The 22,286-nt window shown below is 35.4% G+C and overlaps 2 protein-coding genes across 6 annotated transcripts; one reads left to right on the top strand and one right to left on the bottom strand.

Annotated features, from left to right (window-relative positions):
* Positions 1-114: 114 nt before the first annotated feature.
* On the bottom strand, positions 115-4,974 carry LOC125780416 (uncharacterized). Of its 3 annotated transcripts, none has more exons than XM_049475848.1 (5): positions 4,488-4,802; positions 4,264-4,377; positions 4,016-4,115; positions 3,762-3,869; positions 115-1,312 (listed from the first exon to the last, which is right to left on the bottom strand). In XM_049475848.1, the coding sequence occupies exons 1-5, from the start codon at positions 4,664-4,666 to the stop codon at positions 842-844; spliced, it is 972 nt and encodes a 323-aa protein (XP_049331805.1). In that variant the 5' UTR covers positions 4,667-4,802; the 3' UTR covers positions 115-841. The 3 variants fall into 3 exon arrangements, with proteins under 3 accessions (XP_049331805.1, XP_049331806.1, XP_049331807.1); XM_049475850.1 differs by lacking the exon at positions 115-1,312 and adding an exon at positions 1,975-2,014 and having other exon boundaries at positions 4,488-4,974; XM_049475849.1 differs by having other exon boundaries at positions 4,016-4,377; positions 4,488-4,800.
* Positions 3,812-13,594, top strand: LOC125799334 (coiled-coil domain-containing protein 106-like). 3 transcript variants are annotated; one of them, XM_049475870.1, is made up of 6 exons: positions 3,812-3,891; positions 5,946-6,027; positions 8,909-9,121; positions 10,023-10,070; positions 12,732-12,833; positions 12,921-13,594. In XM_049475870.1, exons 1-6 carry the CDS (start codon positions 3,862-3,864, stop codon positions 13,223-13,225), a joined length of 780 nt encoding a protein of 259 aa, XP_049331827.1. In that variant the 5' UTR covers positions 3,812-3,861; the 3' UTR covers positions 13,226-13,594. The 3 variants fall into 3 exon arrangements, with proteins under 3 accessions (XP_049331827.1, XP_049331826.1, XP_049331828.1); XM_049475869.1 differs by having other exon boundaries at positions 12,720-12,833; XM_049475871.1 differs by lacking the exon at positions 3,812-3,891 and adding an exon at positions 5,180-5,306 and having other exon boundaries at positions 12,720-12,833.
* The last annotated feature ends 8,692 nt before the right edge of the window (positions 13,595-22,286 follow it).

Below are 22,286 nucleotides of genomic sequence, written 5' to 3'. Positions count from 1 at the left end.
ACCACAGTATAAAGCTTTATACCACTAAGCGTTATAATGCATTATAATATATGTGTATTTGCTGTTCTTAGCATTATTAATGAGACCTGTTTCATAAAGCTTAATAGACGTTGAGATGCTTTATAAAGATCCACAGCGATGCCTTCCCTCTAACTGCTATATGCTATAAAGAAAATTGTTCTGTAAATGCACATAACATCTAATGAACACTTATAAGCGCTTTTCACAGACTTTAAGTAAAGTGATGAGTTATTCCACATTAACAAAGGCATATGACAAATTATAAAGCTTCATAAGCACTTTTTACAGACTTTAAGTAAAGTGATGAGTTCTTCCACATTACCAAAGGTATATAACAAATTATAAAGCTTCATAAATGTTCCTTACAGCACGATAATGATTAATGTCTAAACAGAAAAACACAATTACTAGTTTGTACTTTAAACAGGGTAGCATTTATTAACAATGCATACATTTTACATCAAATCTACTTAATGGATGTATACAAAAAAGATGCGAGTTTACAAACATATAACCCAAAACCATTAATATTTTACATTTTCTGTTTTTATCAGTAATTGATTTAGAGTCAGAAAAGTGTAAATCTGAATTTCAGTACTATTTTTATATTGCAAAAACCATAACGAACGTGACCAAAATATTAAATTACATGGATGGAAATTAGCTGGACATATTTGCCTCTATTATTAAAAATATCCTTGAACACACTGTCAAACTATGTGCCAATATTAAAACATATTAATACAGATTATGTATTTTTGCATTTAATGACTGCAGATGCTAAGATCCACTATTCTGAATGCTCCTCTGGACTATTTAATTAAGAATGGCTTTTATACATTTTTCTAATGTCATGGAGCAGTCTTCCCAGTATACCCCATTTGTGCTTCTTGGCGAGCCAGTGTTCCCATTCTATAATCTTCAGGTACTGTTTCAGGAGTTTTGTGTTTCGGTTTGCTCTGTGTCGCCACACATCAACCTTGAATTTTTGCCAAGCCCTCTCCAGGTGCTGGGTGTGAGCCCTAGTGAGTGGATGTACAAAATGTCTCTTGTGGCAAACAGTATGGTGGTCATATCCAAGATCTGAAAGACCTCTGTACGCTCGCCACTCATCAGTAATGATACTGGTGCCTCTTCTCACATAGTGTCTCACAACAGGTAGCATCTGTGCACTCGACCTCTTGGAGACGATTTTCAGTATGGGCTTCCGGGTGGTAACGCCCACTTCAAGAATTCCTAGTACCCACTTTTTGCTCCGTCGCCAGGTAGAACCTACACGTCCACGATTGTACTGTAAAAACATTTAAGAAAATAAAGAAAGTTATGGACTTCAATTAAACGCTTTGCATTACACAATACATTATTTTAACATATACATGGTTAATAGTTTTTTATGTGCACCTACATTTTTAATTACTGAACATTAGAGGGTGGTTCATTTTATCATACATATGAAATCTCTTTAAAATATGCAACATTGACCAGCTAGAATGGCAGGAAAAATATATATTGTTTATTTATATACATTTTGAAGAATGAATTTCATAATAACATATGCTCTAATATAATAAAAGTAACATAGGTTCTTACATACAGTGAGGAAAATAATTTGATACACTGCAGCTTTTGCAAGTTTTCCCACCTACAAAGAATGTAGAGATCTGTATTTTTTATCATAGGTACACTTCAACAGTGAGAGAAAAAATAAAAAAAAATGTAAAAATCCAGAAAATCACATTGTATGATTTTTAGATAATTAATTTGCATTTTATTGCAACAAAAAAAAATAATTTTATCATCTACCAACCAGCAAGAATTCTGGCAATTACAGAGGTCAAGTTTAGACTTCACGCTGTAGAAGGGATTTTGGTTCACTCCTCAATACAGATCTTCTCCAAATCTTTCAGGTTTCAGGGCTGTTGCTGGGTAACATTGAGTTTCACCTGCCGAAGATTTTCTATTGGGTTCAGGTCTAGGTAGGACACTCCAGGACCTTCAAACACAGCCAGAAAAAGTCAGAATAGGAGAAACTTAGTAAAGAAAAGGGTGCAGGTCTGTTAAAGACAGAATTCTTGCTGGTTGGTAGATGATCAAATACTTATTTTATGCAATAAAATGCAAATTAATTATTTAAAAATCATACAATGTGAAATTTCTCTGGTTTTCTACAATAAAAAATGACATATCTCTCCATTCTTTGTAGGTGGGAAAACTTGCAAAATCGTTTGTGTATCAAATACTTATCTTCCATACAGTAGGTGGCTTATTGTGTTATCAATAAATCACAATTATCATCAATGCCATTCTGGTGTTAAACTATAACTATAAAAAGTATTCATTACTACATGTACTAAGGGCCTTCCCATTGTCACATAACCACATAACTGTAGCTAATAGTTTTAATGTTTGCTGGCGCATAAAATAGTTTACCTGATGCAAAATGTAAGAATCTAAAAACTCTAAAAATTAATGTTTAAAATGAAACAAATTATTTGCAAGAATGCATTCTTATATATATATATATATATATATATATATATATATATATATATATATATATATATATATATATATAAGAATGCATATAATATATAAAATAATATATATATATTAGGGGTGTCACGATCTCAATATTTTATTGAATCGATCGAAATGAGGTCATGGTCTCGAGCATCGAAGTCAAAAAGACGATCGACGATCCCTCCCTCTAAGCTACGCAAATGACGCAGCGCGCTACGCAAATGGCGCAGCACCAACACAGTGCATCCTGTTCATTTAAATAGAGAGAGACGCTGCATGAGCGCAGCCACGCCCTTCGTTCAGCTGTGTGAGAAAGGCAGAGAACAGCTGCCTTTCAACCACGGAGGAGAAACTAAAAACGGATTTATAGAACTATAGATCACAGTGAGGTTGATTAAAAATCTTAAACTTATGATTGACTACACCTGTTGCTTCATTTGAATAATAAAAACATCTTTCTCTCAGATAAAGTTAATAATATATCTTTCTTAAAGACTTGTCATTCTCAGTCTTATTTTTCATGTTTAATTGTTATAGTAGGATAGAGTTCAGTTTGTTAAGGCTTTAATTGTTCTGTTATTTTGTACATGACCGTTCCTTTTTTTTTATTATTTTATGTTGCTGTTTTAATAGTGCACACTGTTGCTACCAAAAAAAGCCACTAGATGGCATTACATATATATCTTAATAAATAGTATATTATTTAAATTTAATGAGGCATATGCCTCTCTGCTGTAAAAAAAAATTAAATCGAGAATCGAATCGAATCGTGACCCTCAAATCGGAAATAAAATGGAATCAAGGATTTCGAGAATCGTGACACCCCTAATATATATACATATATATATATATATATATATATATATATATATATATATATATATATATATATATATATATGTATATATGTATATATATATACATATGTATATATATATATCAATATATATATATATAAAATGTGCATATCAAGCACATCTGGGATTTTTAAGGAACTTTGGCAGCACCTGTCATTTTTTAGGTGAAAATGTACCTAAAAAACTGAAAGGGGTTCTTGAGTTACAAGTGGCTCTGAATTGTATTGGGTTACAAACCAGTTTAGGTACTACGTAACTTACGAAGCAAATGTTTTAGTGAAATGCTTGTACTTGAAGATTCATCTTTATTTTGATGTTCCAAAGTTTTGGGAAAAACACCCCAGGTTAGTCAAACATCTGCACCTTTCTTTTGTGTGAGAATTTACTCTCATCTATCATCACAAAGTGGTGTGGGCCCCCAACACGCATCCCTCCACGCTGTCGAAGTTTTGTCATCGCTGAAATGCAGACCTTGAGCACAGACAAATTACAGGTAAGATTTTCTTATAAAAATATAATTATTATTATTATTATTACATTATTATGTCATGTACTTTGCTTGGTGAAGTGTTTAAATTAGGGTTAACAACTATTTAGGATAATGAAAATGTTCTTACTTTTCTCAAAGCTGATGTCATTTTGGTCAGAGTTCTGCTACTGCCAGCTATCCCATCCTCAATAAGGTCCATCTGTCTCTGTCTCAGGCCCTGAGAAAATCTTAGGATTGGATATTGTGAATATTGTCTGTAGCCATATTGTTACTATAGCTACTGTTAAAAAACATTAATAGTAAAATAATGTCTTGGTGGCATTTAGTTTACTGTAAAGTTTATATATTTTTCACAAACAATACATAATTGCTTACCTATAGATGAACTCTAAGTGTTGTCGCAGAGATAAACGGGAGCGAAAAAACATAGACCCCTTCCGGACAGAAGCCGTAATGTCTGTATGGTGATGTGCATTCCTTGTGCAACACCTGGCAAAATAATTAGGAGTTTACATTAAATACATCTATATTTGATTCGTTAACATACTGCAACGAATATATATTTTTTACTATTAAGTAAATAGTAATCAAAATCTCACCACTGATATCCATCTCCTTGGAACCGTTTGTGTAACTTCATTTTTTTCTTGCATGAGTTGCATTTCATTGCTCTGGGCAGAATTATTTTTTTCTGCATCCATCGCACAATCTTACATCTGTTTCGAAGATTATCCCTGCCTCTTAATAATCCAAGAATTTCTCTTTGAATTAATGTCATTTTACCCTGCGTACTATTACCACAGCCTCAGTTTGCTTCTGTCCAGAAACGCGTCCCGCGTTTAGCTTGAAAGGAGGAGCTGTAGTCATGTGATGCAGCAAAGAACTGTAAGCAGAGAATCTCTAGAGAGGAGATTACCCACTTGAGAATTTCTTCTCCTCTAATATCTTCTAATTTTCTCAACACAAAACCATATCAGATGTTTTAGTATTGCGGGCATACATTTTTAAAGCTTTTAAACGTTTTAAACATGCTCTAGCTGTAACTCCAGCATCAGCTCACCCACATCATCATACAAAAGCAGTAATGTTAGCGCCTTTACTAACTAAAACCTGTAAATTCTGTACAAAAACTGAAATATATGTTATTTTTTTTGCTATTTTATCAAAATATATCATTCTACTTTCCAAAATCCAAGAAATGTCACGAAATTTGAGTTTGTAGCCGTTTAACTCCATTCACTTGTATTAATTTTGGACTCCCTCGCGGGCTCCCTCTAGTGGTGGCGGGGATAGGAAGTGGGTATGCTCGCCATAAACCAACTTTGTTATAGGACCTCATTTCAAGCACTGAGAGTAAAACGGACATTTTCAGACTGCTGCTACAGAAGCAATTCAGCCATACAGCCGTCTTTCTTAAGGTGCGATTCAAAATCTGTAAACTTAAAAATCTTAATTGTAGGTCAGTCAACATAAGCAGCTATAATGTGGTAAACTAGCTAGGTATCTTGCTAATTTACCCAATGTGCTGCTAGTCAACTAATTTAGCAGCATACAGTTACCTGCTGGCTAGCTATTAGCTAAACTCGTTTTTTTCTACAAATAATATAGTTAACGTTATATATGTAATATAGCTGTAGTAAAAATTAATGTTTTAGACTGTTTTATTGTTGTGTTTGTTAAAATGACCTAATTAATGAGCTAACATTAACTAGCCATGACAACTCCAGACTGCAGTGACTCCTAACTATACAGATTAGCTATAAGTAATTTTGGTCAGATTATCAATAGAAACTAATATAGGACATTCAACTGTATGTAACAGAAAGCAACAAAATGTATATATATATATATATATATATATATATATATATATATATATATATATATATATATATATATATACATTTTGTTGCTTTCTGTTACATACAGTTGAATGTCCTATATTAGTTTCTATTGATAATCTGACCAAAATTACTTACTTACTAATCTGTTTATATATATAAATGTGAAACTTTTAATAGCAAGGTTAGTTGTTAATAAGTTATTATTTTTCATAGATGGACACGCGTGGACGGAAGAAGGCCGTTTCAAATGAAACATCTGAGGCAAATGTTCTACCACCACAGCAGAGTAAAGCAGGCAAGTATTCAGGTTTAACATGTGCTTGTTATAAGTTTACTCAAAAAAAAAATATTTCTTGTTGGGTAGTACACTATCTGATTTTATATATGTGTAGAATTCAATGTTTCTAAATTCTACCTGATGAGCCACATAACTGAATAGTTTCAGCTATTTCAAAAAATAAAGATGTCAAAAGTATCCACAATTATTACTCAAGTAGAAGTATAGATACTAGGGTGTAAAAAAAAAAGTTGAAGTATCAAGTTTATTCTAGTAAAAGTGTAAAAGCACAAGTAATGTAAGAAGAAAAAAAACAATTAAGGACAAAAGCTTAGGCCACATGTGTCAAACACAAGGCCCGCGGGCCAAATGTGGCCCGCCACGTCTTTTTATGTGGCCCGCGAGAGCTTGTAAGATCTTAGTGTCTATAATAAATAGGTCAGAAGCGTTCTTTGACCAAAAAATACATTTCCCACAATGCTTGTCGATTGTATTACCCGCAAAGTTACGGCTTACTGCCGTAACTTTTTGATGTGGAAACCCTGCCGGAGGGAAGGTGTAACTTCGCGGGTGGAATTGAGACATATAAATGTTTATCCCATAATGTCCAGAAAAAGAGAAGTTGATGCAGACGGACGGCTGTGCTTCAAGGCGAAAGACCGGTATGCCTTTTGTGTTACGAAGAGTGTTACTGACCAAAATAAACGCTTTTTAGGAGAGATATAAGTTCTGTGTAAATATTTATAAGACAATAGCTGACAAAATCTGTTTTAATGACGTTAATAAACATCACTGTGACAGCGCTAGTCGCAGTTTCACCGCAGCAAAGGACGAGGACGTGAATCACTTATCTAACCAGCCTTTACTGATTTCTGCCCTCAATAACCCTTTCAATAACCTCCAATAGCCTTTAATAGTCTTCAGTAGCCTTCAACAGTCTAACCTTGCAGCCGTGGTGTGTCCACTAAACTCCATAGTTATAAACATCCTGAGGTTAGCAGCGCGATAACTGACCTGTTTATAATGTAATCCCAGCAGTGACTCATGCTCTAAACGGCTGCTGTTAGCTGATTGGGCTGAAAGATGAACTGTAGAGAGCTGTATTATTCGGTTACAAAAATCTTTATTTCATACACAGAAGAACTTAAAAATTTTAAAAACGCTCCAGACTGGCTGAGCTGAGCCCTGTAGCCCGTGGCTGGGCTTTAGCTCTGACTCAGTAAAGACTGCGGACTTGTGGTGCTGCTGCTGCAGCTCCCACTAGTGGTTGGATGAGGAACTGCTAAATCTGAGGAAATGCTATGTTCTTAACAGCTCACAATGTTTGATTTTATATTTATTAAGCCTTATTTCAGTTAATAATTTCAAAGTTAATATAACTTGATGTCATTTCTATTCACTTGAATAGTTTGGTTCTTGATTGATGGAGTTTTTGGATTTCATGACATGACAAATTAAAAGGATTTATGTTAATAGAGCAACAAGCAAACATTTTTTCCATGCAACTGTAATATTTGATTGAATAAATAATATATTGAGAGTTATTTAACATTAAGGAGCAATTACATTCATTTACATATATTACATTTGGTTACATTTTATTACATTTATAAGTTACATCTGGCCCTCGGAGGACAGCCAATATGCTAATGTGGCCCTCGGCCAAAATGAGTTTGACACCCCTGGCTTAGGCCATACCACAGGGTCCTACAGTACACTAGCCCACTTCCCCCAAAAACATTTTTCTAAAATCCAAAATGACTATTATGTTCAAATATAAATAAATTGGGATGAGATGCACTAGGCTACTTGTTCCAGCACCATATATATATATATATATATATATATATATATATATATATATGTATATATATATATATATATATATATATATATATATATATATATATATATATATATATATATATATATGGTGGATAGTGGATCATTTTCAGCCTGCAATACAAAATGTGCTTGTCCCACAAGACCCATTAAAATGTGCTCAATGTGATCCATGGCTATTACCCCACCTTGACAAAATCTGTGGTATGCTAGTTTATGTAATATGACTATTTTGAACTTCTGTGTGATATCATTACTCTGAATGTTTTTACAACCCCAATTCCAGTGAAGTTGGGACGTTGTATAGAACATAAATAAAAATAGAATACAATGATTTACAAATCCTTTTCAACCCATATTTAATTGAATACACTACAAAGACAAGATATTTCAAAGTAATAAACTATTATTAAACTATTGTTTTTTGCAAATATTCACTCACTTTAAATTTGATGTCTGCAACACACTGCAAAAAAAGTTTAGTCTAGTACCGACAATCCTTTACTATAAATCCTTGCTGTTGTAACACGTGCAGAATGTGTCTCGACATTGTCCTGCTGAAATAAGTAGGGACATCTCTGAAAAAGACGTTGCTTGGATGGCAGCATATGTTGCTCCTAAACCTGGATGTACCTTCAGCTTGGTGCCTTTACTGATGTGCAAGTTATCTATTTCATGGGCACCAACACAATAACACACCCCCTTACCATCAGAGATGCTGGGTTTGAACTTTGCGCTGAGAACAATCCGGGCATTCCTTTTCCTCTTCAGCCTGAAGGACACGGACGTCCCTGATTTCCAAACACAATTTGAAAAATGGACTTGTCAGAACCTCCCCCTTCCTTGCTTATGATCCCTTATGTCCGTTTATATCCAATCATGATACCTGTTTCCAATTAACCTAAAATGCAAACGCAGTCTTGAACGAACAAACCCTTGACTCTACTCTTTGACATGTACAGCATGTCAAAATGATGTACAGATGTGATACATAAATGTATAAATATAATTATTTAACAATATTTAAAAATGAAATTCTGTTGGTCATCTATTTCAGTATCGCCAACCGTCTTGCAAGACTTGCAGATCATGAAGATGCATCTTGAAACTGAAAAAGAAAAAAATAAATGTCTTCAGGAAACAATAAAACATCTTCAATCTGACAAGGAATTCCTTAAGGAGCAGCTTTCACGAATGACAGGTAGACCATCGTCAAGCCCTTCAGTGTCCAGTGTTTCAGGATCATCTACAGCCACTCCCAAAGTAAAAGGTAATTATCTAAACATAACCATACAAAATCCCTACCTTTTTCCAACATGTGTATAGGCTATAATGTACATGCATATTGACTGACAGCAATTAACCTTTGTTTCACTGAAACATTTCCATTGTGCTAGTTATAGTTTGGGATCCTGAGATAATTTCACTAATTTTACAGTAAAATCACTACATTTGTTTTTACTTGTTGCAGTTAGTATTTGAAATATTATAGTATTGTGACTGTAACAGTTGCTGTCATTACTACATGTTCTGTTTTTGACAAAACTGAAAACTACAACATGCTAATTTTTACAAAAAAATCCACATTGTCACTTATACTTTGGTGTTTAATTATGTCAGCAATTCTTTATATTAAAGCTTACAAACTTACTCTATCCACCAACTAATTTTATTACTTTATGATGAACAGTTATATATTTTTCTTTATTCTTTACATGAAATACACTTCTTGAACTACACATGAAATGTGCATTTTTACTAATCAGGGGTAAAGAGTTAGCAAAAACTTTTTGGTGCTTTATGCATGGCTTGTGCAGATAATGCTGTAGAATTTTTATTACTTAATAGAGCAGTCTATGTTCGAAAATAACAAAAAAAAATAAGTACAATGTAATTTTTAGTTAAAAAAAAAACATGATTTGTACCTGTAATGACACACACTATATCAACACCTGAAGAATCACAATGTACAGATACAAGCTTTGATGCTAAATGCAGCACAGAAGTAACTGATTATGGGTCAATGTACAGTTACCTACACAGATCTGGCACTATATGTTGGTTTCACTTGGAGTTCTTGCAAAAGCAGCAAACTTAAATCTATTAAATTCAAAGAAGCACTTGTAAACTTGACCTATTTGGAATACTTAAATGTGATTTATTCTACTCAGGAAAGAAGGCTATTGGAACAGAGGAAGAGTCAAGTGGTGAGATAGCAGGTAAGTTAAAACTATTATTTACTTCATAAAAACGGTCAAGGGACAATATTTTACATAATTTATTCTTTATTATCCTCCCTTCACTCTGTTCTTACCACAGGGCAGGTATTATTTGAATGTTGGGTTATTCTTAGCAATGCAGTGGCAACATCAATTATGTTGTCAATTGTGTGACAATATATGCTTTTGCATCAAATCTGCGCTGTACCCCACGCATTTCCTATGCGTACCTTATGCCGTAGCCTGGTGCACAGCATGTTTCGATGGTTGAGAACTGGGCCTACATGTCCTTTAGTGGAAATACGGTCGTCTGGTCCAGATAGCTGGGTTGCAATGTATGGGGCATGGGAAAGCTTGAAGTACATATAGTGGCTTAATAAGTAGGTTTGTAGATTTTGTAGGTTTGTGGTATTATTATGAAATATTATTCATTACCTTGATATTAAATAATATCCTTATACGTTCATCATTCATATTCCATTTCGTTATAATTATCATACTGGGTTTATGTACTTGCTATTTTATTATTACAGTGGTCTTACATTTGTGTCTGAGTGGTTTTAAAAAAGTCTTAAAGGGGTGGTTTCCCGGACAGGGATTAAGCCTAGTCGTGGACTATATTTGTCTTGCAATGGGAAATCTCCATTCAAAATTTTGTTTAGTCCTAGACAAGGCTTAATCCCTGTCTGCAAAACCGATCCAAAAAGTCCCCACACATGCAGATACCCTGGATTGATCTGTTTAGCCTTATGGTTCTGCTTACACATTCCCTCCGTTGCAGTGAAACAGCAGAGTGACAGAGACACACAAAATGCACATGTATAGAGGCGCACAACAGCATAGTGCATTTTCAGAGGATGCGCCATGCATGGGAAAAAAAGTATTTAGTCAGCCACTGATTGTGCAAGTTCTTCTACTTAGAAAGATGTGAGAGGTCTGTAATTATCATCATAGGTTCACTTCAACTATTAGAGACAAATTGAGAAAAAAATCCAGGAAATCACATTGTAGGATTTTTAAAAAATTTGTTTGTAAATGATGGTCGACAATAAGTATTTCGTCAATAACAAAAGTTCAACGCAATCCTTTTAACATAACATTTGTTGGCAATGACAGAGGCCAAATGTTTTCTTTTAAGTCCAGGTTTGCACACACCAGGTTTGTAGCTGGTATTTTGACCCATTCCTCCATGCAGATCTTCTCTAGAGCAGTGATGTTTTGGGGCAACATGGACTTTCAACTCCCTCCACAAATTTTCTATGGGGTTGAGGTCTGGAGACTGGCTAGGCTTGACATGCTTTTTACCGAACCACAGTGGTGTGTTTGGGGTCATTGTCATGCTAAAAGACCCAGACACGTTCCATCTTCAGTGCTCTCACTGATGGAAGGAGGTTTTGGCTTAAAATCTCACAATACATGGCCCTGCTATAACTTCCCTAAACCCGGATCACTCGTCCTGCCCCTTTTGCAGAAAAACAGCCCCAAAACCTGATGTTTCCACCCCCATGCTTCACAGTAGGTATGGTGCAACTCTGCATTCTTCTTCCTCCAAAAACAACAAGTTTTATTTTGGTTTCATCTGACCACATGATATTCTCCCAATCATCTTCTGGATCATTCCTATGCTCTCTGGCAAACTTCAGACAGGCCTGGACTTAAGCAGGGGAACACACCTGGCACTGCAGGGTTCGAGTCTCTCTCGGCATAGTGTGTTACGGATGGTAGCCTTTGTTAATTTGGTCCCAGCTCTCTTGAGGTCATTCGTCACGTCCCTCTGTGTAGTTCTGGGATTTTTGCTCACCGTTCTTGTGATCTTTTTGACCCCATGGGATGAGATCTTGCGTGGGGCCCCAGATCCAGGGAGATTATCACTGGTCTTGTAGGCCTCTATTTTCTTACAGTTGCTCTCACAGTGGATTTATTTACACCTACCTGCTGCCTATTGTAGATTGACTCTTCCCAGCCTGCCCAGCCTGATGCAGGTCTTCAGTTTTCTTCCTAGTGTCCTTCGACAGCTCTTTGGTCTCGGCCATGGTTGAATTTGGAGTCTGACTGTTCAAGGTCAAACAGGTGCCATTAATACAGATAACGAGTGGAGGAAAGAAGAATTTACAGGTCTGTGAGAGAAATCTTGCTTGTTTGTGGGTGACCAAATATTTATTTTCCACCATAATTTACAAATACTTAAAAAATCCTACAATGTGATTTTCTGGTTTTTTTTTCTCATTTTGTCTCTCATAGTTGAAGTGTACCTATGATGAAAACTACAGACCTCTCTTGACTTTCTCAGTAGGAGCACAATCAGTGGCTGACTAAATACTTTTTTTGCCCCACTGTACAATTCAGCCTTTAGTGTGTGTTGTGCTGGTGCAAGTAAATCAGACACAACAGTACTGTGTTGTATATGCTCAGTGGAGCTGAAAAATAGACAAGGAGTGATCATTGGCACTTGATTGTGTAAATGTACAATATAATAGTGATAGCAATAAAGGGTATTTTTCTGTGAATAATTATTTAGATCTCAAGAATGAAACAAGACAGACATTATGGCATGTATTGTAAAATTAATTTGTTATTTTCTGTCAAAAACAGTTTCAGAATTACTTAAAATGAATGTGGAATATCAAATAAATTTTTTGTCATGCCAAGTTCTCTCCACAGAATCATCAACTATCGATGAATCATCTGATGAGGAGATGAAGCCTTTTTCGAAGGGGAAGAAACAAAGATCAGCAAAGCAAGATGACCTGAGTCGCACTCGAGGTAACAACTAGTATTGATTTTAGTTTTATTTTGCAGACGTTCTCTGGTTTATGTGTATATTCAGATATTCAGTTTTTTCTTCCATAGCGAAAACTGTTCGTGGAGTAATCCTGCGTTACAAGCGTGCCCTACAAGCCTTTAACCAGGGTGGGTCGATGAAGAAGGCTTTCCAAAAAGTGGGAGTGGACCGCAACACCATATCCAGGTCATCACCGATTGCTGAGCTTGCTCTAGCGGCACCTGGTGTCTTTCAGGCTCTCCCCCCCTGGAATGCCCAAGTGGAGAAGTTGTCAACATTTGTGGACAGGTGTCGAGAGGCAACGACTGATGAAATCAAGGAAAAAATCATGCAAATGAAATCATGTGGAGAACTGTTACCCATGAGCAACTGAGGCATAGTTCAGGATTTAATTTGTTCAGTTAATTAAGTTAAGAAGTATGGGTAACACTTTATAATAACTTTCATTAATAAGCTTTTAACTAATGATAAGTAAATGTGAACAAAGCATTAGTTAATCAGAATTTGAATATCAACAAATGTTTACACATGGCACTTAGTTTTCAGCATGGATATTCATATTTAGAAATGTTAACAAATCATCAGAATTTGAACATTAATAAATCACCTGACAAACCTGACAAATGTTTATCAATTAAAGTTCATGTTTCCAAAGTGTTCATTAATATTTACAAATATGTTAGCCACTTTTTAGTTCCGTAAAATGTGAAAAACAATAGTTATTAATCATTAGTTAATGGTATATTAATTAAAGTTAGTATAAAGTGTTGCCTAAATATGTTCTTTTTGAAGGACATATTTTTTCAGCTTCTCCTGAATTCTTGAAAATGTTTTTTCAGGCATAGTTCAGTAGTAAAAATGTTCAGATAAAAATAAGTGTGTTCTTTTTGAAGGAGCAGATTTTTTATATCCTTGTGAGTTCTAGAATATGTTTTGTCATTAATACTTACGCATTGAAAATGTTCAGATAATAAGTGATTTCTTTTTGAAGGAGCAGGTTTTTTTAGATTCTCTTAAAAACAGAAAATGTAAAATATTAATGGTTTTGGGTTATATGTTTGTAAACTCGCATCTTTTTTGTATACATCCATTAAGTAGATTTGATGTAAAATGTATGCATTGTTAATAAATGCTACCCTTGTTTAAAGTACAAACTAGTAATTGTGTTTTTCTGTTTAGACATTAATCATTGTCGTGCTGTAAGGAACATTTATGAAGCTTTATAATTTGTTATATGCCTTTGGTAATGTGGAATAACTCATCACTTTACTTAAAGTCTGTGAAAAGCACTTATGAAGCTTTATAATGTGTTATATGCCTTTGGTAATGTGGAATAACTCATCACTTTACTTAAAGTCTGTAAAAAGCGCTTATGAAGCTTTATAATTTGTCATATGCCTTTGTTAATGTGGAATAACTCATCACTTTACTTAAAGTCTGTGAAAAGCGCTTATAAGTGTTCATTAGATGTTATGTGCATTTACAGAACAATTTTCTTTATAGCATATAGCAGTTAGAGGGAAGGCATCGCTGTGGATCTTTATAAAGCATTATGTGAATTAACTCAACGTCTATTAAGCTTTATGAAACAGGTCTCATTAATAATGCTAAGAACAGCAAATACACATATATTATAATGCATTATAACGCTTAGTGGTATAAAGCTTTATACTGTGGTGTTATAACGTTTTATGTTTGAGTTTATAAACATTTATGTATAGTTAGAAAGGCTTATGTCAAGTGTTATAGAGCATTATGAATGGTTTATAAAGTTTTATGAATGCATTTATAATGCTTTATAGATACCTGATTCATAGAAAGTGTTACCAAGATTTTTCCTTCATTATAGATTACAGTAATCCTGCAATCCTAGTCTACAACTCACAATGACAATCACAAGCTGCATTTTACTAAGCACACAGTGGGTTTAGCTCCGTTACCTTTATTAAAAAAAATTGCTGTATATGCAGATATGGTTTAATTTCAGCTTGCTGAACCCCGTTGCTAAAATAAAAAAATAAAAAAATAGTCCACAGTGGGGATTTGGCTTTCCAACTCTCCTCAGTGCTCCGCAAAACCAGCAAGCTGATTGGCTGTTTCTCCTAAGAGGCGGAACTTTCTCCCTGAACCGGCTCGGTGATCATTTTTTCACCTGTTTCATTCAAATCCACCTGTTTCTGATATTGGGTGGGACATGTCCCCATCCCCCCTGGTTCCTATGCCAACGCTCCTACATACAGGGGTTGGACAATGAAACTGAAACCCCTGGTTTTAGACCACAATAATTTATTGTGGCAACGGACAGTTCAGGTGGAAACAGGAGAGTTGAGGTGCACATTGAATTCTGCCGTGATTTGATCAGCTGTGGTTTTATGTTTTTTGGATACAATCCGGGTTAGCACCCAAACATCCCTTTCAGACAGCTTCCTCTTGCGTTCACAGTTAATCCTGTTGGATGTGGTTGGTCCTTCTTGGTGGTATACTGACATTACCCTGGATACTGTGGATCTTGTACATCACAAAGACTTGCTGTCTTGGTCACAGATGCTTCAGCAAGACGTGCACCAACAATTTGTCCTCTTTTGAACTTTGGTATGTCACCCATAATGTTGTGTAAATTGCAATATTTTTAGCAGAACTGTGCTCTTACCCTGCTAATTGAACCTTCACACTCTGCTCTTACTGGTGCAATGTGCAATTAAGGAAGACTGGCCACCAGGCTGCTCCAATTTAGCCATGAAACCTCCCACACTAAAATGTATTTACTAGTAGTTTATGTTCAGTAGAGCAGCGCTGTGTCTCTTCTTCTATTTCTGCTCTGATTTTAAATTAAGGAGAGATGGAAAACTGGCTGATCACAGAGCCGTGATGGGTTTAGCTAAAGGCGTTACAGCCAATCACAGCTCAGTGGTCGGTTTAGACAATGTGTTATAGCCTAACAGAGAGTAGTGATGAGTTTAGCTAACAGAATTATAGCCAATCACAGTGATGAGTTTAGCTAAAGGTGTTGCAGACAATTCTTTTGTAATAAATATGATACCTGTGATATATTGTTATATAACATAATCTTAATAATATCATCTTTACTTATTGTAATCAGTCTTACAGACCAAGCTCTTTTCATTTTTAATCTTTAATATTTTATCTTATATAGACAGTCCAGGAATGGGAATATATAAATAGATTATTAATATTAATGAACTGTAATATAAGTTGTACTGAATTAAGATGAATTGTAATTATTTAATTGTCAGTTATTTATTTATCAGCATAAGCACTAATAATCATTCATACTTTTCTGCACAGTATCCAGAGTAAATGAGTTACACAGAGTTATACACTTTAATGCACTTTATATTATTTACAGTATTTACTCTGTTCGGACATTAAAAGTTTTTACAGTGAAACATTAGAATTAGAACATTAGAACAAGAATTGTCTGTTTTGACCCGCAGGGGGTGCAACACACACATAATAATCACTGTTAAATAATCAGTATCAGCATCAGTTATTGGAGCTCACACTGCAGCAGTTCCAGTGTTCAGTCCGAGGTGATTATAGACTAAACGAATCATTAGAAAAAGATATCTATCTAAAATCACTTTTGTGTAACCAGCTTTGCTCTCAATTGATTACTAACTATTGACTTAATTAGTTGAATAAATACTTTTAATTAGCTTAATGTAACAGTATCCAGTATGGAGGTTAGATTACATCTTATTTTAGTGTATTTAAGTGCATGAACCACTGGGGAGATTACGTTATTTTAATGTTAGATAATGAAGGAGTGTTAATGAATGATGTACTACTGTGTGCTTTACTAGGATATAATAAGAATAGTAATTGTGATACTGGTTATAACAGTGTTATAGAGTGAAACACATGGTAATTAAGACCCCTGCATAATTATGTACTGCAGTACAAACAAGCATTAATAAACTGAATTACAAAAATAAGAGTAAATGAGTTTATTAGAAGCCACATTTGAGTACATTCACTGTTAGCCAAATAAACAATCATAAACTTGAATATAAGCAATAGATAAAAATAATACAGCCTGATAATCAGACAGTAAACAGTTTTGGGCCATTCCACCGAATGGGTGACATTTGCTTGTTGTAACTCTTCTAAATTAAACCTACCTTTTTATCCTTTGTCAACTCTGAATCTAATAATACATGTATTTAAACATGTACTGGTCAAACGCAGAAAACTAATTTTTTACAAGGTTTCTAGGCCGAAGATAGTTACAAAAATCATGTGACATTTAAAAGCATATTTAAAAGCAAGTCCACTAATTCCTTAGATTTTCTCTCAAGAAAGTCTTTATTTTAAAGAATTAGTTGACTGCATGTTCAAATAATTGATATTTATGACAAAAATCACTCCTGTTAATGGCACTCGTTCCTGTTACTGGAACTCACTCCTGTTACTGGCACTCATTCCTGTTACTTTTTATGTTTTGAGTAACAAGAATGAAAGTAACAGGACTGAGGTTTTAGCATAGAATTAGCAAAAACATGAAAAATAGATAAATGGTGCATATTGCTAAAAGCACGAGGACACCGAGCACATTCTAGTGATTTACCCAAAATTTGTATTTAAAAAATAAACAAATAAGATAAGAATGAATTTTGGTAACAGGTATGAGTGTTAAGATTTACCTTCCAAATCATAGTTACAATAAGAAAAATATACATAAGAACAAATAAGGGGACTTAATTATGGTGTTCCCATGATCTTCCGAACAACCAGCTGATGTCACTTCCTGTTGTAGATGTGACTAGAATGCTCCAGATGTTTCAAATGGGGTAATATATCACAGTAACAGGACTGATTAAAACCCAGGGACATAAATAAAATGTGTATTTTAACTTAAATATTATGAATATATTATGGAAAAAATATGTTTAAAGCAGATGGGATTTGGAGTCACACAACAATGCAAAATAATTACATCTATTTTGGATTTTAATAATTATATTTTATGAAAAAGTTTATAGTTAGAGGGTGGGGACAGGTAACAAATACTATTTGTGTTCTAAGTAGTTTTATTCTCTTGTTTTTTAATATACAGTACATTATATCATACTTTAGTATTTTTTTGTCCAGTAACCATTAATATTCCATAAGCATTTAAGTCACACATTTAACCCAACATACACAGACTGTTTAAGTATTATTGTTTAAGTATTAATAACGTTTCAAAAAATTACCAAGAAACGCTCCTACTGCTCCTCCCACTGCTCCTTCCACTGATCCACCTGGCTTTGCCCTCATCTCCTCCAAATGTTCCTGCAGGATTCTCTTCTGTTCCTCTGTAGAGCTTTCTCTGTTTTCTGGAACATCTCATTATCAGTGTTGGGCACGTTACTTTGAAAAAGTAATTAGTTATAGTTATTCGTTACTTCTCCAAAAAAGTAACTGAGTTACTAACGGAGTTACTCCACTATAAAAGTAACTAGTTACCAGTAAAAGTAACTTTCGCGTTACTTTTTATTATTCGCCCGTCAAAAAAAAGGAAATCAATTATGTATTTACTATTATTATTAGAAAAATAACAAACGAAAATAAACCCAAAATGTTGACAAAAATATAATCTAACGAATTTCAAAAAAATAAAACGAAATTCTGCACAAAACCAAAGAAAATTACTAAAACTTGTAATACTGAAAAAAGCGGAAAAACGCGTCTGGGGATGAAATTAAACAAACCAAGCCACACTCAAAAGGAATATGTATATATAAAACAAAATAATAGACAAAAACAACAATTTAAAGCCTGTTAAAATGGTATTAATATAACAGCTTCACCAAAAGGGAATAGAGCTTAGATCAGGCCCAAAAAAACGACCCGACCCAGCCCGAGCCCGTGCACGTTCTGCCCAAGCCCTACCAAACCCGAACCATAAACTGTCATTATGAGCCCGACCCGATCTGCCCCATAAACTGTCTGTTTTCGGGCTGATTAAATGAGCGAAATATAATCAGAATTATGTTAATTTACACTGTAACATAGAAGCATAGAACTATTATTTAATTTAAATGATTTTTAAGAACAGCTACACACAGTGCTGCAAGTCAAACGCGGAGGCGTTCACGTGCGCCCAGAGCTACGTGATTACATTTTTCATTTTTATTATAGTTTAATTTTATTTTGTTTTTATTTTTTCTGTTCAGTAACTTTTGGGTGGGCTTGCTAGCGCGAGCGCTTTACACAAGAACTAAAGGACCACAAGTTGCCGCGCGCTCGGCACAACACCGCCGCTGTACAACTGCGCTGTACAACAGCGCTTATAAATAAATTAAACACAAAAATGAGGATATTCTATCAGTAATTTCAGTTCATTTTATAAACACAAAATACAGTTCGAGATAGTTATGTTTTTTTTTCCTTTTAATTACCGTTTTTATTAGATTCAGTTAACACAAATGTTTTTTCACTTTCAGTTTTCGCTATTTCGTTCACTATAGTGAACAATAATAATTGGTTACTTAGCAACATTGTGATTATCACACCAGAGCTTTATATAACATAAAAATAGGAGCCCGATTTCGGGTCGGTCCTCGGGTCAGGTCGGGTTCGGGCAGAGAATCTAAGCTCTAAAAGAGAAAGCAGCAGCACCACAAAAACCGGAGCAGCTAAAAAGAGCTTAACGTCCTTAATTCGGAACTTGGGCTGTCCACGGCAATCACTGAATTGATTAGAGGCACGCAAATCATCACAATTGTGCCTCACTTCACCACGCCAACCCACAGGCACAGCGGCCAGAAGCTCAAGTTCACCGGAAAGAGGAGGGGTTAACCAGGGCAAAGCCAGTAAAAAAAAAAGCGGCTAAAGTAACGTGCAGTAACGGGGTGTCGGAAATGGTAACGACGTTATAGTTACAGTCAGAGTAATTAGTTAGATTACTCGTTACTGAAAAAAGTAACGGTGTTAGTAACGCGTTAGTTTTAACGCCGTTTCTCCCAACACTGCTCATTAGTGTAGCAGCTTCCTCCATTCTCTGCCACCATGAAGTCGATCTTCTCCAGTAGAGCAGTGACCTGGGTTTGGTCTTCAGTATTTCTGTTGTTGAACACGTGGTATCTGTTTCCACACTGGTTAATGATATTCTGTAAGCTGCAGTCAGAAGCTTTAATATAATCTTCAATGCTCCATTTCCTCAGATCATCTCCTCTGGTGAAGAGCACCATGGTGTATCTTCTGGATTCTTCACCAAACAGATCTTGGATCATCTTCACTGCTTCTTTCTCCTCTTGTTTGAAGCGTCCCACTGTCAGCACCAGCAGAAAGACGTGTGGACCTGGTGCAGCCATGGTGATACACTTAGCGATTTCCTTTATAATTTCTTGATTAGAAATACTCGTATCAAAAAGTCCTGGAGTGTCGATCACAGTGACCCGTCTCCGTCTGACTTCAGCTGATTGTTTCTGACAGACGCTGGTAACTGACTTAGAGGAAATTAACTCTTTAAAAACCTCTTTCTGCAAGATGGTGTTTCCTGAAGCACTCTTCCCCACTCCAACCTTCCCCAACAACACAATCCTGAGTTCTTGTGGTTTCTGGTTTTCTGGAGAAACAAAATAAATAATAAATAAATAAATATTTATAAAAGATTTATATGAATATTGTTTTAAAGGAAAGTCCTCTGCAATCATGAAGAGACCCCATCTCAACTACAGACAGGCAAAGGTCCTGCAGGCAGAAGAATAACTTCTGTCATCAGGATTTCAATCAGCTGTCACCCCTCAGCCTCACGTACTAGACACTATAAGAAGAGTCATGTCTTTTTAAATGTCTGTAAATGTCCTCTGGTCTTTCTTAGTTATTAGTTACATTAGGGCTGGGTGATATGGATCTAAACTAATCTCAAATTATTTTTCTCTGAATGGCGATATACAGAGTAGTCAGAATAAAGAGGGAATCAGAGAATAGGAGCCAACAAGAGAACCAGGGTCGAAATACACAGTCCGGTACAGAGGCAAGGAGGCAAAACAGGGCAGGCAAAAATCAAAGTCGGTGTACAAGGTACATGGTAATACACGGAGGTCAAACAAAGGGAAAGAGAAATGTGTTGTAACGCTGGACAAACCAAAACTTAGAACTCAGCGTTCTAAGAATTCTGAGCAATCTTATATACCTGGCTTACCAGGTGTTATTATTCAGGCAAATTACTTGGTGAGGGCGTCTTGTGAATGTGAGTCACTGCATTCTGGGTAGTGTAGTCTTGTGACTGGAAATCGCAGGTAGAGATGAGTGTGGTACGGACAGGCACGTTTTCAGCACCAGGCGTGACACATCAAAAACTGAAAGGCAATTCAAATTGCACTAATTATAAACAACAGATTCTTTAAATAAATGTTTTTTTTTCCACTTTAATTAGCTTAAAAACAAGGAACACATAAAAGCAGTGTGCTTTAGGAAAACTGGCATATGTAATAAAAAGTGCAGTTTCAGTTTTACTGTCATGGTGTGCACAGAATGCAGACACGTACAGATACTGTAAAATATAGTATATCGTTGGTATATCGTTGGTCGGTACAGAAAAACAGGTTATCACCATAAACAGGAACCACTTAGACAAAGCCATACCATAACCATGAAACAGTCCAGAGTTCAAACACGAGATATCCAGCAGCAGAGATAATCCAAGAGGCAGAAGTGATACACAGTCCGAGTCAAACACAGAAAATCCAATATCAGAGGCAAAGGCAAAAATCGGCGCCAAGAAAACAAAAAGCAAGGCCATATACAAAAATAGCAGAGACAAGTAATTCAGAAACGCTTTGTAATGAGGTAGAACTAACAATACGCGGCATGAGTGTGTGTGTGGTGTGCTCTTATATAGTGCCATTAAGCAGTATTCCGGACTTCCTGGAGGAAACAGGTGAGGTGTCATGTGATCAGGTGTGATGTCAGCGGGTGGTGCGTTCTGGGTAGTGTAGTTGTTAGACTGAGAGCCTCCGTTAGAGCTGGGTGTGGAAGGAACAGAGGAGCTAACAGCACCAGACGTGACATTTACTTTATTCTTTTCTATAAATCTGAGCTGAAAGGGTCAGGTCTATTCTCATACTTGGTAAAGGAGATAAGTGTTCAGTTCAGCTTAAATAGATCTCAATAGTTCAACAATCCAGGTACGTTTAGGGCAGCATCTGGGTCCGAAATCAACCTGTGGCCCGCCTGTTAATAGCGTATATTTAAATGAAAATATAATTATGAAATTACAATTATAGTAATGGATCAATTGCTTAAAAATAAAAAAATATTAATCACAACAATATTCTGTCATTAATCATGATTATAATCTTGATTTAAAAGGTTAATCTTGGTGCTTTCCTGTACTTTGGGAGTGAGACCAATTGTGTAATTGTGTAATTGATCCCTTAATTTTTGTATTTTCTTAATCCCACTTAATCTACTCTACTACTGCC

Source organism: Astyanax mexicanus, chromosome 3 (genome assembly GCF_023375975.1).
Source record: "Astyanax mexicanus isolate ESR-SI-001 chromosome 3, AstMex3_surface, whole genome shotgun sequence".
NCBI lineage: Eukaryota > Metazoa > Chordata > Actinopteri > Characiformes > Acestrorhamphidae > Astyanax > Astyanax mexicanus.
This window is presented reverse-complemented; position numbering and strand designations above follow the sequence as displayed.